This window comes from Thunnus thynnus, chromosome 13, assembly GCF_963924715.1.
Source record: "Thunnus thynnus chromosome 13, fThuThy2.1, whole genome shotgun sequence".
Classification (NCBI taxonomy): domain Eukaryota; kingdom Metazoa; phylum Chordata; class Actinopteri; order Scombriformes; family Scombridae; genus Thunnus; species Thunnus thynnus.
Window position 1 is genome coordinate 19,892,551 of NC_089529.1, and position 13,744 is coordinate 19,906,294.

The window sequence follows — 13,744 nt, forward strand, 5'->3', positions numbered from 1 at the left end:
GATAGTACAATGTGAATTTATTGATCTAAGTCAGTCTCTGAAATTAATTCCACTCTGGCTATACCCTAAGGACTTCAAATAAATCAGTTTTACATGAGTCAGTGATTTAGTTAGAAGTGAAGAGGCTCTCCCATGTTTTTCCTGACTGTCGAGTAAATTGTTTATTTTCTCTGTATCTGGTGTCATAGATGATCTCATGCATTTGTTTCTCTGCATGAAGTTGCAAACTAAGGATGTAACATTTCTTTTCAGTTTAACTAAACAGGTTAAAATATATCATGAGAAATAATATTCCATTAATTATCATCAGAATTTCCTTAATTTGTTTGCTGAGATAGAAATTTTATTTTTGTGCGACAAACCATGATTTATTTTCACCATGACTGTGTCAAATTACGGTATCACACCCTCTAATGAAATCCAAATCTGTGGCTTTCTCTTTTTCACTAGAGGCAACCTCTATCAAAGAGGAAATCATTATTCATAGCTAACCTTGCTGCTTAGTCATCTAGCGTGCTGTTCTGGAAATGTCACTCATAACAGGGCTTCTTTGAACCCCGAGTTAATGCAACAGTGCTCCATCTCTGACTTCTCTCACAAAACAGCGTGGGTGTTTCACCAAGAGCAGGGGAATAATAAACACAGACACACATTGTTTTGAATTAGAAGAAGCCCTGCTCACTGGAAATAAGGTAATCCCCTCGCTGATGAAACTCATGTCAGAGACAGGCAGGGTTCTCCCTTTGAGGTTGAAGTAAGCAGACGGGTGCTCCTTGACTTTTTTGTTATTGCTTAACACTGCAGCGTGGCCATTATATTCCCTCACTACCCCCTAAGATACACAGGAATCACAGTGCATGATTGGAGCATAGAGAGAGGGAAAAAGGAGGGAGGATGAGGAGAACTAATTGGAGCTATGGACACAAAAGTGAAAAAGCAGAAGAGTGCTGATTTGCACTTCACATGGTTACAACCATCTTAAGAAAAAACCCGACTGCAAGTGAAGAAATGAAAAAAAAATTAGATGAAATCGAAAAGAGGAGCTCAAACCGTTCTATTGTTATTTTTAACATGGATCATTGATATGGAAACGGTTGCTCCTGATGTTACAGCATCTCCTGATAGACCGAGCATCTCCGATTTTAATCTTGTGACATGGGTCAGTGGTCACTGCATGTTGAGTATGCATCATGCACTCACTTTGAATAGCAATAAAGATGCAAATTGAGTTTTGAGTTTTCTCTTTACGCTTAGGAAGCTGAAGTGCAAAAGGTTGCTTCAAGGTGATGATGGCCATGGAGGTGGATTTTATGTTTTTATTTAATAGTGACTATTTCAAAAAATATACCATCAATGTATTTAAGTGCTCTGAGGTTAGCCAATTCATTTTCATATAGTTCCTGTGCTGCTAGAAACTACCTGATAGCTTTAAATATAGTTGGTAGTAAAGCTCTGAAGAACATTTCACTTGTTCATAAATTTGGATGTCTTTGAGCCTTTTAAGTTATTTCCAATTTAGATTGTGGTTACACACCATAGCACCACAATCAGGCCAGGCTTGAAAAAAAATGTCTCTCTCCCATATTTTATTATCTGCTCTGGCAAAGAGCTCCTCTTATATAGTTACAGCTACATTTTGATATATATTACAATCCATTTTTATAGTCTTTACAATCAATGTATGTACAATAAAATAATAGCAACTTAACCTATAGATACAAACCAACCAAGACATAAAATACCTGTCAAAAGTTGTCGAAATAAAGACAACAAATTATAATTTTGTTTAAAATTAATGCTGAGAATCTCAATTTATTTGAAGAATAAACTTACAGAATGTTTTCCTTGCTGGCATCAGTGCTTATACAGATGCATATTTTACATTTCACCCTGAAGCCATATTAGTTGATTTACTTAGAGTTGTGTTAATGAAGGTGAACCCTGTCAAGACATGTTTATCTCCTCTGAGAATGATGTGTATAACAAGAGCGTCCCTTATGTGCCACATACGTTTTCCACTTTGTGTAACCAGGAGAGTCTGCTTAATGGACAGGCCCTGTTTACTGCTGATCATGCTTTATTCACATCACAGTGGCACATGGACCCATGGGTTCTGTTTCAGTTGTCAGAGCAACAGCGTGAGCGCTGATGTTCGTCGGTGGGTATTTAAGTAATTTACAGGCTTCTGTGTGAGAGGCAGGAGTGAGAGGAAGAGAGTCAGAGTGTGAGCCAGAGTGAGAGACTGTGTCTCTGCAAAATTTGAAAGCACCATTTATGTTTTTTCACACTGAAAACCTAAATAACAGTAAAACAGTTAAATCTCCTCTTCTTCATCCTACACACAAAACTCTTAATCAGAGTGAGACAGACAACCTCTCAACTTGGTTTAGTTCCCTCCTGCTCTCGGTTATCACCTACGCTACGTTTTGATACAGCCAAGCTTATGATTTAGTTGTTCTCATTTACACATTTTTTTTCTTCTATTGGCAGACAATGGAATCACTATAAACAGTGATTTGACTGTGAATCATAAATGCTACTTGTTAACCAGGCAAACACATTGCTCCATCAAGTAAAGGCCCCTTTACACTGGGCTGTTTTGGACTGCCTGGGACGAAAGTTGGCATTCACGAGAGAAATGCGGTAATTTCTTTGGTCAGCAATCCAAAACAGCGGTCCTAGATTGCACTGTGAGACACGTGCACCAACGACTGCTGTGGCGCTTTGGTGACCAAAGACACCCTGAGGCAAAATTCTGACAGTGTAAGAAATTTAAGACCAAAGTCTCACAATGTGACTGCCGCTACGACCCACGTCTACAAACAAAACCAATCAGAATACGACATTAAATGACACAGAATACACCGGCCGGCATGACATTTTGTAAGTGTAGTTTTTGAATGAAGTTTAGGGGCATAACATATTTGTTCTTCATAATACATTCATAGCACACAAAAGCAAAAAACGATGGAGGTAAAATGAAAAAAACTTCAGAGCAGCGCAGATGGATGATGTGAGCTGATGACATGCCTCATATTAGTATTGTGCAGTTTGACACAGATTGCATAAGCATCTTGCACAATGTGTCATGCAATAAACGATTGTTGTTACACATTATAAAGGCGCCTTCAGACATCAATCAAATCACTATTTTATGATCATGAGGTTGTATGTCAAAATCAGCATAAATACAGGTTAATGATAACATCTCCACTGTGTGATCGGCTTTATTGACATTTAAAATAAGAGGATTAGAGGCAACAGAAAGTTGTCTTCTTAACTTTACTGCCACACAAACACATGTGTGAAGACGTCCACTAATGTAGTATAAATGGAACCAGTATATGAAGGCCCTCAGTGTGAACAGTGGGCTGGAACAAAGAGAAAAATATGCATTATTAAAATTTAGCCAGCTTAGTTTGGACATACTCAGACAGACAACTTGTGGCAGACAGAAAAAAAAAGGCAAACAGACGGTATAGTACAGTGATACAGAGAGCATGAGAGACTCAAAACTGAACAAGTGTGATTACTTCAATCCAAACTGATTAACATGCGCCAGTCAAATTCAAATTGACTAGCAGACGAGTTGCTCAGTCAGATGATTTTCTCAGTGAGTTTAAGCTGTGGAAAGGGCTATGAATGTGTCAATTCCCCTCATGTACAGATTTCAATCATTACACGCTCTGTTACTTATGTGTCCATCATTTAACACAGCAGCACATTAAACCATTCAAAGTTCTGCTGGTGTAATATGACAGTCTCCATCTCCATGCAATTCTCTCATTCGGAGCTGTTATGTCTCTCTCTTTCCCACTCTCTCTCCCTTTGTATGACTCTCTCCCTGCGATTACAGAGCTCGGCCCCTCCCACCCACGACCACAGCTGTCTCTCTGAAAAACCCATCAGAGTAGAATCTCCAAGTGGCTTAGCAGGAAAATGACTATGTTTATCTGCAGTGTGTGTCTGTGTGTATGTTGAAGTCCCCCTCCACTCCAAAAATATGTTTTTCTTCTTGTTCCTGCAGTTGAATGTTTGAGCTTCACTGTGCTGAATGATGTATGTGCAGAGTTTGACACTAGAAGGCTGTTTTTACATTCAGCTGCTGAAAGCGGAAATTTCTTTGTGCTCATTGAAAATCAGATTTTAAGGGGTAGGTCTACGAGTATGATTTGTGACATCACAACTAGTTTTGAAGTCAATCTTAGTCCAGTATTCAATTCACACAAATGTGATGTGGAAACTTGAAGCCTCCAGTGCACACTGAGAATGGACTTTTCAGTGAACAAAGAGACATTTTGTGTCCAGCTGTTAAACTTCTGAGATTAAATATATTTACATATTTATAGATCTGGAATTTTTAATGAGGAAAAAGGAGTAGAAGTCCTTTTATGGATTTAATTGTGGTAGTTATACTTTTTTTTTTATAGAAAAAAAACATATCAGACACACATTATTGTTTCAAGCAGAGTATTTTTGTATTGTATTGTCGTTTTTGTATGTCTGGAGGGGATCTTTACACCGAAGCGACTGTATGTTTGTGTAAATGTGGGCCTCATATGGTCCCTATCAAAGTAGATTGTGTAAACACTCCAACACAGATAGTGTGTGAGGAGGAAGTGGCAGTGATACGTGACTAACAGAGCATAACATTAACTGTCACATCCAATACATCCAGAGACTGAAGGCAGAGAGTGTGTGCGTGTGTGTGTGCACGCACATGCTGTGCTGTTGCAAGACAAGCAGGTAATCTTTTAAGTCAGCACTATATGTCAGATATACGTGTGTATGTTTGAAAAAGATGGTAAATGTATTGGGAATATATGTGTGTGTGTGTGTGTGTGTGTGTGTGTGTGTGGTCAGATGAGGTGGGAGAGTGGGCAGCAGCTGTTCCATCCTCTGGGAAACAGCAGAGAGGGGAAACCTTCTACCCTGGTTGTCATGGCAGCAAGAAACAAACAGCCCCATCCGGTTCCAATTGGCGATAAATGTTGCTGGTAAATGGATGAGAGTGAGATAGGGAGTTAAGCTCTGGTTCAGGTCATGTGTGTGTTGAGTGAGACCATATTCAGTAAGTTGTGTGCAGAGGGGAGGATGATAGAAAGGTTGGGAGGATACTGAGACTCAAAACAAAAAATACAGTGTGTCCTATTTTTAGTGGAAAAACATGCAACGTTCAAAAAGTACATCTTAGTGCGAAAGCTTATTTCAGTTCTCCGCCATATAATGTCAGTGACCACTGGTTGCCCTGGAGACCTCCATCTGCTTCAGCTTGACAGTCACATTGTTCAAATAAGCTCAAAACAATCGTCACAGTAAAGCTACTGTAGCTGCACTGACACTGAACATTCATCTCTTTCCATCTCTAATGATGAATGTGTGTCGGTTTGTAGTTTGATGTAGTTTCACCATTTTAAAAACAAATGTAATTTGATTTCAATATAAGTGTGTATCTACTTGTAATGTATTTTCATAAGGTGTATGTTTCCCTCTATAGTAGCAAGCACATACAGTTCATGAAGTTCAAAGCTGAAACCAATAACTTTTCTACGACAGATTATGTGACAGAGCATCTAGTATCTTGGTATTTTATTATAATAACAACAATCTAATTTTTAAAAAATGGATTTTGGGTTTTAATTTCTGTTTTGTATCTCATATAAATTTACTGAGATTTTCTTCTCTTCTTTCCCACAGTCAATTTTGACCACTTCCAGATCCTGAGGGCAATAGGAAAAGGAAGCTTTGGAAAAGTAAGTCCATGTTTCCCAGAGTGTTTGTGTGTATTCAGATTGGAGGAAAAAAAGATGTAACCATGCTAAATTGGAATAATGTTCCAGTATATTTCAGCTTCATGATAGATAACTTTATTAATCCCAAGAGGGGAAGCAAGTTTATTTTCCCACACAAACAAATATATAACAAAGAAAGTCAAACAGTCACAACAAAGGAGACATATAAAAGACATACTAACACTACAATACTGGCACTGACACACTAACACATACTCCAAGAGTAGTGTCGATCAGGAGGACGCCAACAGTAGCTAGTAAGTTAAAGGACAAAAAATGTGTGTACAATTGATCCACTAATAAAAGTTAAATTATTAGAGAAGCACCTAAAAATAAGACCATTAAAAATAGGAAATATATATTAAACAAAACCTTTAAAAGCCCAAGGTATTATCTTCACATTGTTTGCTTTGTCTGACCAACTCTCCAAAACCTAAAGATATTCAGTTTTCTATCACATTATACAATAAAAAGCAGTAAATCCTTACAATGTAAAAGATGGATCTAGGGAAAATTTGGCAATTCTGCTTGAAAAATAACTTAGCTGCAGATTATTTTTCTATCGATCGACAAATTCATGAATTGAACAATCGTTTCAGCTCTACGTGATCCCCCTTTATTTCCTTGAATAGGGCTGTTAACATTAGGCACAACACATCAATATAAATAACATCCCACCTCTCCTCTCTCTCTGTCAGTAGAGTATTATGATCTGCAGTCTACTAAAGCCTTCCTGTTTAATTTGCTCAAGATCAACCAGCAGCTCTCCAGAAACAAATCAGCGGTGGTAGCAGTCATGCTCCCTCTTGCTTTTAAGTCATACAGTGCAAAGTAATTCACATCAGCATTTACAGTACATGCAAACACATATAGAGAAACTTATGTGCACATGTATACACACAACACGTGAGCACACAGCATCAACATTCTGTCCAACAACAGATAAGCAGTCTAATCACAGTAGATGGCAAGCTGTTCAATGGGAGGAGTGATGCGATCAGGGTTTGGCTGATTAACTGTGCCAGCTGGTCTACAGATCACTCTCTTAGATAGCAGTAATCACTGTGCTTGTAGCACAGACAAGCACAACTACAAATAAATATGGGGTATTACACCGATGCATATTGAAAATATTGTCTATACTTTGACACATTGTCAAAAAGGTGGTAATCACACACAGTTTGATATATACATGAAATGACAGCTACCCAGACTGCACCAGGTGTTATATTCTGCATTTCGCTGCATCAAATAAAGCTATTTATTCCCACTGATCTAAGTACACAGACAATGCAGTTTGGAAGCATTTTCATTCAATTTTGAAGGAAACATCTACATTCCCTGCTGACGTACCCACAATTCTAATGAATGCTAACACAATGTTTCCCATCTCTAAACTGCAAAACATACTGGTGTGAAAAGTCTAACGTCTTAAGAGAGGATTAAATTCATGATCACAGTGATTAAAGAGAAGCCCTAGTTTCCTTTCCAACCTTCTGAGATAGACAACATTTTTGGCTATTGCAGTGAAGCTACTAATACACCATGTGTCCATGTGTCACACGTAATAAAGCTTTAGGGAAATATTTACGAATGGTGGAACATGCACTACTGTATTGCAACATCTTGTACATATGTACAAAATGGTTATCTTGTACATAGTGTACAAAATGTTGGACTCCTTGTATTCCAGGCTGTTGATTGAATTTGCCCGTTAGTCCTAATTTGTTGACAGCTATTAACCATTCCTCCAGTTCTTGGTTTGTCACATAAAAGCAGCGTCCTGTAGAGTGTGGTAGAAGGTTTTTCTGAGACTCTTTATGGGTTTCTTTGTAACCAATGGGATTCGGCTACCTTCAAGAGAGAAGTGGAACCGGTCAATCACCTTCCCTCTCTTCAGTACTAAGGACCTGGATTTTGCTGGCTTGAAACACATCTGAGCCTAAGTAATTAGCCTCTCCAAGCCCGAAAGGATCTATCTGCTTCCTGGGACTAACATTGTTGTTACTGTCAGGTGCATCCAGTGATGATCTCTTTCTCCAGTCAGTGCCACTCACATGTGATTGGCCCAGAAGTGAACCTAAGATTAATGTTATCATAGTAATCCAAGATGAGGTCCTTGATGTTACTTGGGACATGATACCATTCCAATACCATCCACTAGTTTATGGGGTATGGAACCATATGCATTGGTCCAGCCATTGTACTGCCAGGTCCCCTTCTGATGGTTGTCTATATCCTCTTTTGAGCATGCAAGGTGGCTTCTACACTTCTGGCCAAACAGTTGTTTAGTAAACCCAAAGGGATTTGCTTGGAAAGCAGTGTGTTTCCTGGTTCTCTCTTTAGTCTGCTTCTTGTGCCACTCTGCTCCACAGAGAGTCATACGTTTCTTCCTAAGGATGCCGCTGAGTTGCTTTCCCAGGTCCACCCTCATCTGCTAGTCATGTGCTATTCCAAGGAGGCCTGCCTGGGCTTTTGATTGGGGATTTGAGAGTTCTCCTGTTCTCACAAATGTGATTCGGTGTCTTGGTAGTTGGAGATGCTTTATGTTATGTATTGATGGTGCTGCCGGGCAGACCATTGTACACAGACTGGATGAGAGAATTGATGTGGAAGGTTCAGCCTTCCACAACCAAGACCATGAGATCTTGCAGTCCATCGCCTGTTCCCATCTTGTCCATGCACCCTACTGCCGCATCCCCACCATCTGGCTTGCACACAGCTCCACAAACCTGGCTCTCACTTCCTTCTGGACCAAATCCCACCTCTCTTTGCCCTTGGCTTTGTTGTAGTTGGTTGTTGGAATTCTGCCTAAACCTGCTTGGCCAACTGCCACAGATCCCACCAGCACTCTGTGACACAGCCGAGATTTGCCTTGTCCACTACCTCACGTACCCTTCACTTCCTTCCAGTCCTCACCTCAATGCCAGCCTGGGAGACCTCAATGTTTCACTGTGTCAAACAGATACAGATGGTTTTTTTTAAATATGGTGAAACGATACATCTCACAACTTTGTTGAGGCATTTTTAAAAGTTAAATGATTAGCATCTGATAAGGGGACACTACACAGTTTTTGCCATATGTTATGCAACATAACTAACCAATAACCATATTGAACAAAACATTATGAATGATGATTCAAAATTACAGGATGCTGCCCAAGAGGGATGACAATATCATGCTCTTTATGATATTGGCAATGAGAATTACTTAATTTGTATGGACGATAAGTTACCTGTTTAAACTTTTTTGTAAAGCCTCGCAAGTACTATAACATACACACCAACAAATACATTCAGATTGTTTTGACCATAGCAGTGAATGAATTTACCCTTCTGTGATCTTCGCAGGTCTGCATTGTGCAGAAGAAGGACACTAAGAAGATGTATGCCATGAAGTACATGAACAAGCTAAAATGCGTGGAGCGGAACGAAGTAAGGAATGTCTTGAAAGAGCTGCAGATCATGCAGAACCTTGAGCATCCTTTCCTGGTCAACTTCTGGTAAGCCGACAGTCTTTAGAGAAGTATTTGCATGTGTAGTTGTATCAATTACATCTGTAAAGTTTCATTTGAATAACCTTGGGTTACTTATTGTCGAGTTTTTAGAAAATGCTTCTGAATACTTTTTGATTTTGAATGTACTCAATGTTAAATTAAATGTTGAGTAATGCATGTACAACACGCTACTGTGTGAAATCTTCTTGAGTAGATGATGAATGATTTCATTGATTTGACTTCAGCAAGTCATCTCCACAAAGGCTTGTGTTTCATACTCGTCATTACCATCAGCCATAAGAACCATTTGAATGATTTTGTAGTGCATTCTGTGTCACCCAGTTGATTTTTACAGTGATTGTATCCTATCCATTAAATCAGCGAATGCATGGACACAGAGAGAGAGCATCACCCATTAAAAAAGCCTTCCTAACAGTCCTCAACTGAGTCTGCAGGCTTATGCAGAAAGGTGTTGACCATTGAAGAACACTCACAAGCCTCCATTCACGTTGTCCCACCCAGTGAAGTTGCTAAAAGGAAAATGTAGTTTGCTCACTGATCCATGCTCAACTTTTATGGGTATGACTCTCTTGGCAGCATCTCCTTTGGCTCATCGCATATGGGGTTGAGGAAGTCTTTCCCTCAACACTGTATAAGCCCATTCCAACTGTGAGTGCTAATCTAAGATGACTCGTCAGGTACTTTTAAGCAACTCATTTATCATAATTTGAAAGTCGGAGCTTATTGAGCACCAGGAATTATACTTTGAGTTGCTTGGCTTGTTAAGTTTCTGTCTGAAAGGCATCATTAATTCTTGATAAGCACTCCCACTCTGCGATTTTTGAGAGGAAGCCACCCTGATTTCTGTCATGCAGAAATGCAGAGAAGAGGGGAGGACTGGCATATCTGACCAAAGGCAATAACTGCCACAGTCCCTGCAGTCCAGTTTTCAAAATCAAGGAACTTTATTTCTATTATTATTTATTACTCCTGATTTACAGGTTTAGTACTTAGGCAGTTCCATCTAAAACACACAATATTTAAACTCAGTTTGAAGTGATATTCTGAACACTTTAAGTACATAATTTGAGTATTGTGTCACCATCGCTCTCCAGGTAGCTTTTTTTCCTTTCACCTTTTGTTCTCTGTCCCACTTTTCCTTTCTTCACCCCCTTCCCTTTTCTCCCATTTCAATTCCACATCTTTTCGAAAGCACCCCACTACTTGGCAGAATGAATAGCTGTCTTTTAATTACTAATTTGACAGAAACAAAGCGTAAGTCCTCCCATGGTGGGAATGAATGAGAAGGGACTACAGCGCAGTACAAGAGAGGAAAGGACATTAAGGTGCAGGGAGAAGGGAGAATAGCCACAGAGTAGAGAGAGGGAGGAGGAAGAGAAGTAAAACAACAGAGGAGGTAGGAACAGGAACAGAGAGAAGTGCAGTGTACAGACTCATCAGACAATCAATGCCAGTGCTTGCTTTCTTGCTTGATTGCATGCTGTGTTGGACAAAGAAAAAAGGTTGGAAGTTAATGCTTTTGGCAGCTTAAACCCCCCCGGGTGGGGGTGATTTCCTCTAGAGATGTGCTTGGGTCAGCGCTGTGCCCACTCGCCCACTCTCTCTCCTGCTCTGTCTCTCTTGCTGTGTTGAGTTGGCGCAAGTTATGATTGTCCTGAGGTTAGCGCTCAAGGTCGGGGACGGAGAGAGATTATCTGCAGGCATATGAACTGCACTGAGCCAGCCACATGCAGAAAAGTAGGCTTTATTTTTCTCTGTCCCCTGGCCTGTCCTCTCATTATCATCCTTTGTCCTCGTTTTATTCACCTCCTCCGCATCTTCTCTCGCATTCCAATTTTTTCAACCCCTCCTCTCCACCACCTGCTTCACTCCCTTTTTTTCTCCTCTCGCTGTCACTGCACTTACGAGTGGGCATGACCTCAGGTGTCTGTGCACCGCATGCAGCCAAGCAATAATACACTTAGAAGACAGGAGCGAAGAAAAAAAGTATCTCAGCTTTTATACTTCTAAACAAGTCATATTCCCTCCATGCATAGTCTTATTACAGAACATAGATTTTGAAAACCCATAACCTCTGGCATTAAATATATGGTATGGTCAGTTTATTGATGTGCCAGCACCAGAGGGGCAGCCCATTGTGCCTGCGTTGCACCAAGTTCCACTGTGTAACTGGAGCCCTTATTGGCACTGCACTGCTTTGACACAAAGGCCAGAGATACACTCATACTGTATCAGACAGATGGAGGGAGAGATGGCAACCAGTATCCGATGCAGCTGAAATCAGCTTTCAGTCTTGCTGCCTCTTTAACTGTGGATTCTGCAGTTGATTTGTTTGTTGATGGAGGAAATGTCACAGAGGAAGAACTCCTTGAAACTCTGCTGGTTGTTTGGTGTGACGAATGTTGAGCACAGGATGTGTAATGCGTTCTCTGTGAGCAACACATTTGTCTAGTGTGTCAAGCAGAGAGCTAACAGTAGTGCAGTATTATTTTACCACACTGCACTCTTGAGTTGTTGACTAATTTTTATATTCCAGAACTGTTATTAGAATGGCATCTAAGAAAGAACTGTTTTGAGGGAAGCAACTATATTTTCATGCATTTCCATGTTAACAGATAAATTGTGAAATTGCAATTATATGTGGAATGTTGTGAGTACCCCAGACCTATTGTTTCCTGTTACTCTCTTATTTATTTCAAACATGTTAAAATAACAAAATAAAACAAAACAAAAAACAAAAATAACAGCAAACTTTCAGTGAGCAACACAAATAACCTCTCAATGTTCAAAAAGGGAAAGGATGTAGTAAAGAACTTATTTAACTAACTAATTTTTAAAGATTTGTTTAAACTTACTTAATGTTCTACATATTTTCATTTCTTCACTACAGTTGTTCCACAGATTAACTCCCTTTGTTGTGATACAATGAAGTTTTGCATTTGTCCTCAATAATTGTTTTTTGAACATACATATTCCTCTGAAAACATATTTACCTTCTCTCATTTGAAACAAACTTTGGATACTGCTTTGGAAACTGCTGATTTTTTACTCTGTACATGATCTGAATAGTTTTGAAGTCAACCAGGTCCTTAAATTTTAGTGCATTTAGTTTGATGAAGAGTGGGTTTGTTGGTTCTCTGTAAGTGGTTTTCTTTATGAATCTTATGGCTCTTTTTTGAAGGATGAAGATTGGATCTGTGTTTGTTTTGTATGTGTTACCCCACACTTCCACACAGTAGGTAATGCATGGGAGTATGAAGGAACAGTACAAGGTATATATTGACTTCACAAATAAACCTGCTTTTGACAAAGTTTATAGCACACTGCATTACATGACATCACATATGACAAATACTGCTATGATGTAATATGCTATTGTAAGTAATTGCGTAACTATCAAGGACAAGAAGTACAGTAACAAAAGTCTGATACATTGTGGAGTAAAAGCATCATTTGCTTCAGGGAGTCCCTCTTGCTCTGTTATTATGTAATCTTACTAATGCTTTGCATTTCTATGCAGAGCAAGACATCATTCAGTGTTATTCCCCTTTCAAGTGCATTTTTCTTCAGAAAACCAAACAAATGACATAACGTCCCACAAAAGCAATGCCATTCTAAAATTAAAAAAATAAAAAAGAATCCAAGAGAAGTATTCCTCCAAGCATCCAGAAATAAAAGGTTGAATACACCAGATACAGTACAATGTATCATACAGACACTGATCAGCCTGAGTGACAGTCTGCGTGGGTTCAGGATACATTCTGAATGAATGGAATAAGCTAAGATAAGCTTAATGCCTGACTCCAATATTACAAGTAAGCAATAGTAGGATCTGCTTGTGCCGAAGGTACAAACTGTATCTGCAAAATGTGCAGATTACAACTTCATTTTACCTTTAACACTGCAGGCATAGCCAAACACTAGAAAGCAGCATGTCAGCATGTGAAGCATTTGACATTGTGTCAAGGTGAAATGGTGAAATAAGAACAAGAAAACAACATGATCAAGTACTGCTATAAAGTCTAAATGTTACTTTGGTAGAAGTGAAAATGTAAGTGGAAAGACCTACTCTAAAGTACAGAAATAAGACTTAGATATATGGAGTTTTACTGTATTCTACATGTAAGATTATTAATTTCTCGTAAGCTGTTTCGTAAGGGATGAGTGAATGCATTTTTGCACATGTTTGCTTCCATGTATGTGTGCTCAGGAAGCGTCAGACACCCACTGATGGGAGCTGTCATTCAAAGAGGGTGTTGGGAGATGGGGTACAAGGAAGGTCGGAGGGCTGTTGGCATCGATCCAACATGTCACAGTCTGAGTGGTTGGCCAGCCATGTCGGTTTCAGCAAGAGGCTGTGGTCAGTTGGTGGATATGTGTGGAAATGTGAGTGTGTGTGTGTATGTGTGGGTAGTATGTATGATAAATCACTGA

At 39.4% G+C, this 13,744-nt stretch overlaps 1 protein-coding gene and 1 long non-coding RNA gene across 4 annotated transcripts in view; one reads left to right on the forward strand and one right to left on the reverse strand.

Annotated features, from left to right (window-relative positions):
• stk32a (serine/threonine kinase 32A) overlaps window positions 1-13,744 on the forward strand; it is a 77,631-nt gene that overhangs the window by 11,394 nt on the left and 52,493 nt on the right. For all 3 annotated transcript variants that reach the window (XM_067608518.1, XM_067608519.1, XM_067608517.1), the window contains 2 exons: window positions 5,698-5,753; window positions 9,144-9,295. In XM_067608518.1, the coding sequence (XP_067464619.1) occupies window positions 5,698-5,753; window positions 9,144-9,295 (208 nt within the window). The remainder of the gene's footprint in view (window positions 1-5,697; window positions 5,754-9,143; window positions 9,296-13,744) is intronic.
• The window catches only part of LOC137195860 (uncharacterized), a 62,377-nt gene continuing 54,531 nt past the window's right edge, over window positions 5,899-13,744 (reverse strand). Inside the window, exon 3 of the long non-coding RNA XR_010931178.1 lies at window positions 5,899-8,744. This is a non-coding gene — a long non-coding RNA (uncharacterized lncRNA). The remainder of the gene's footprint in view (window positions 8,745-13,744) is intronic.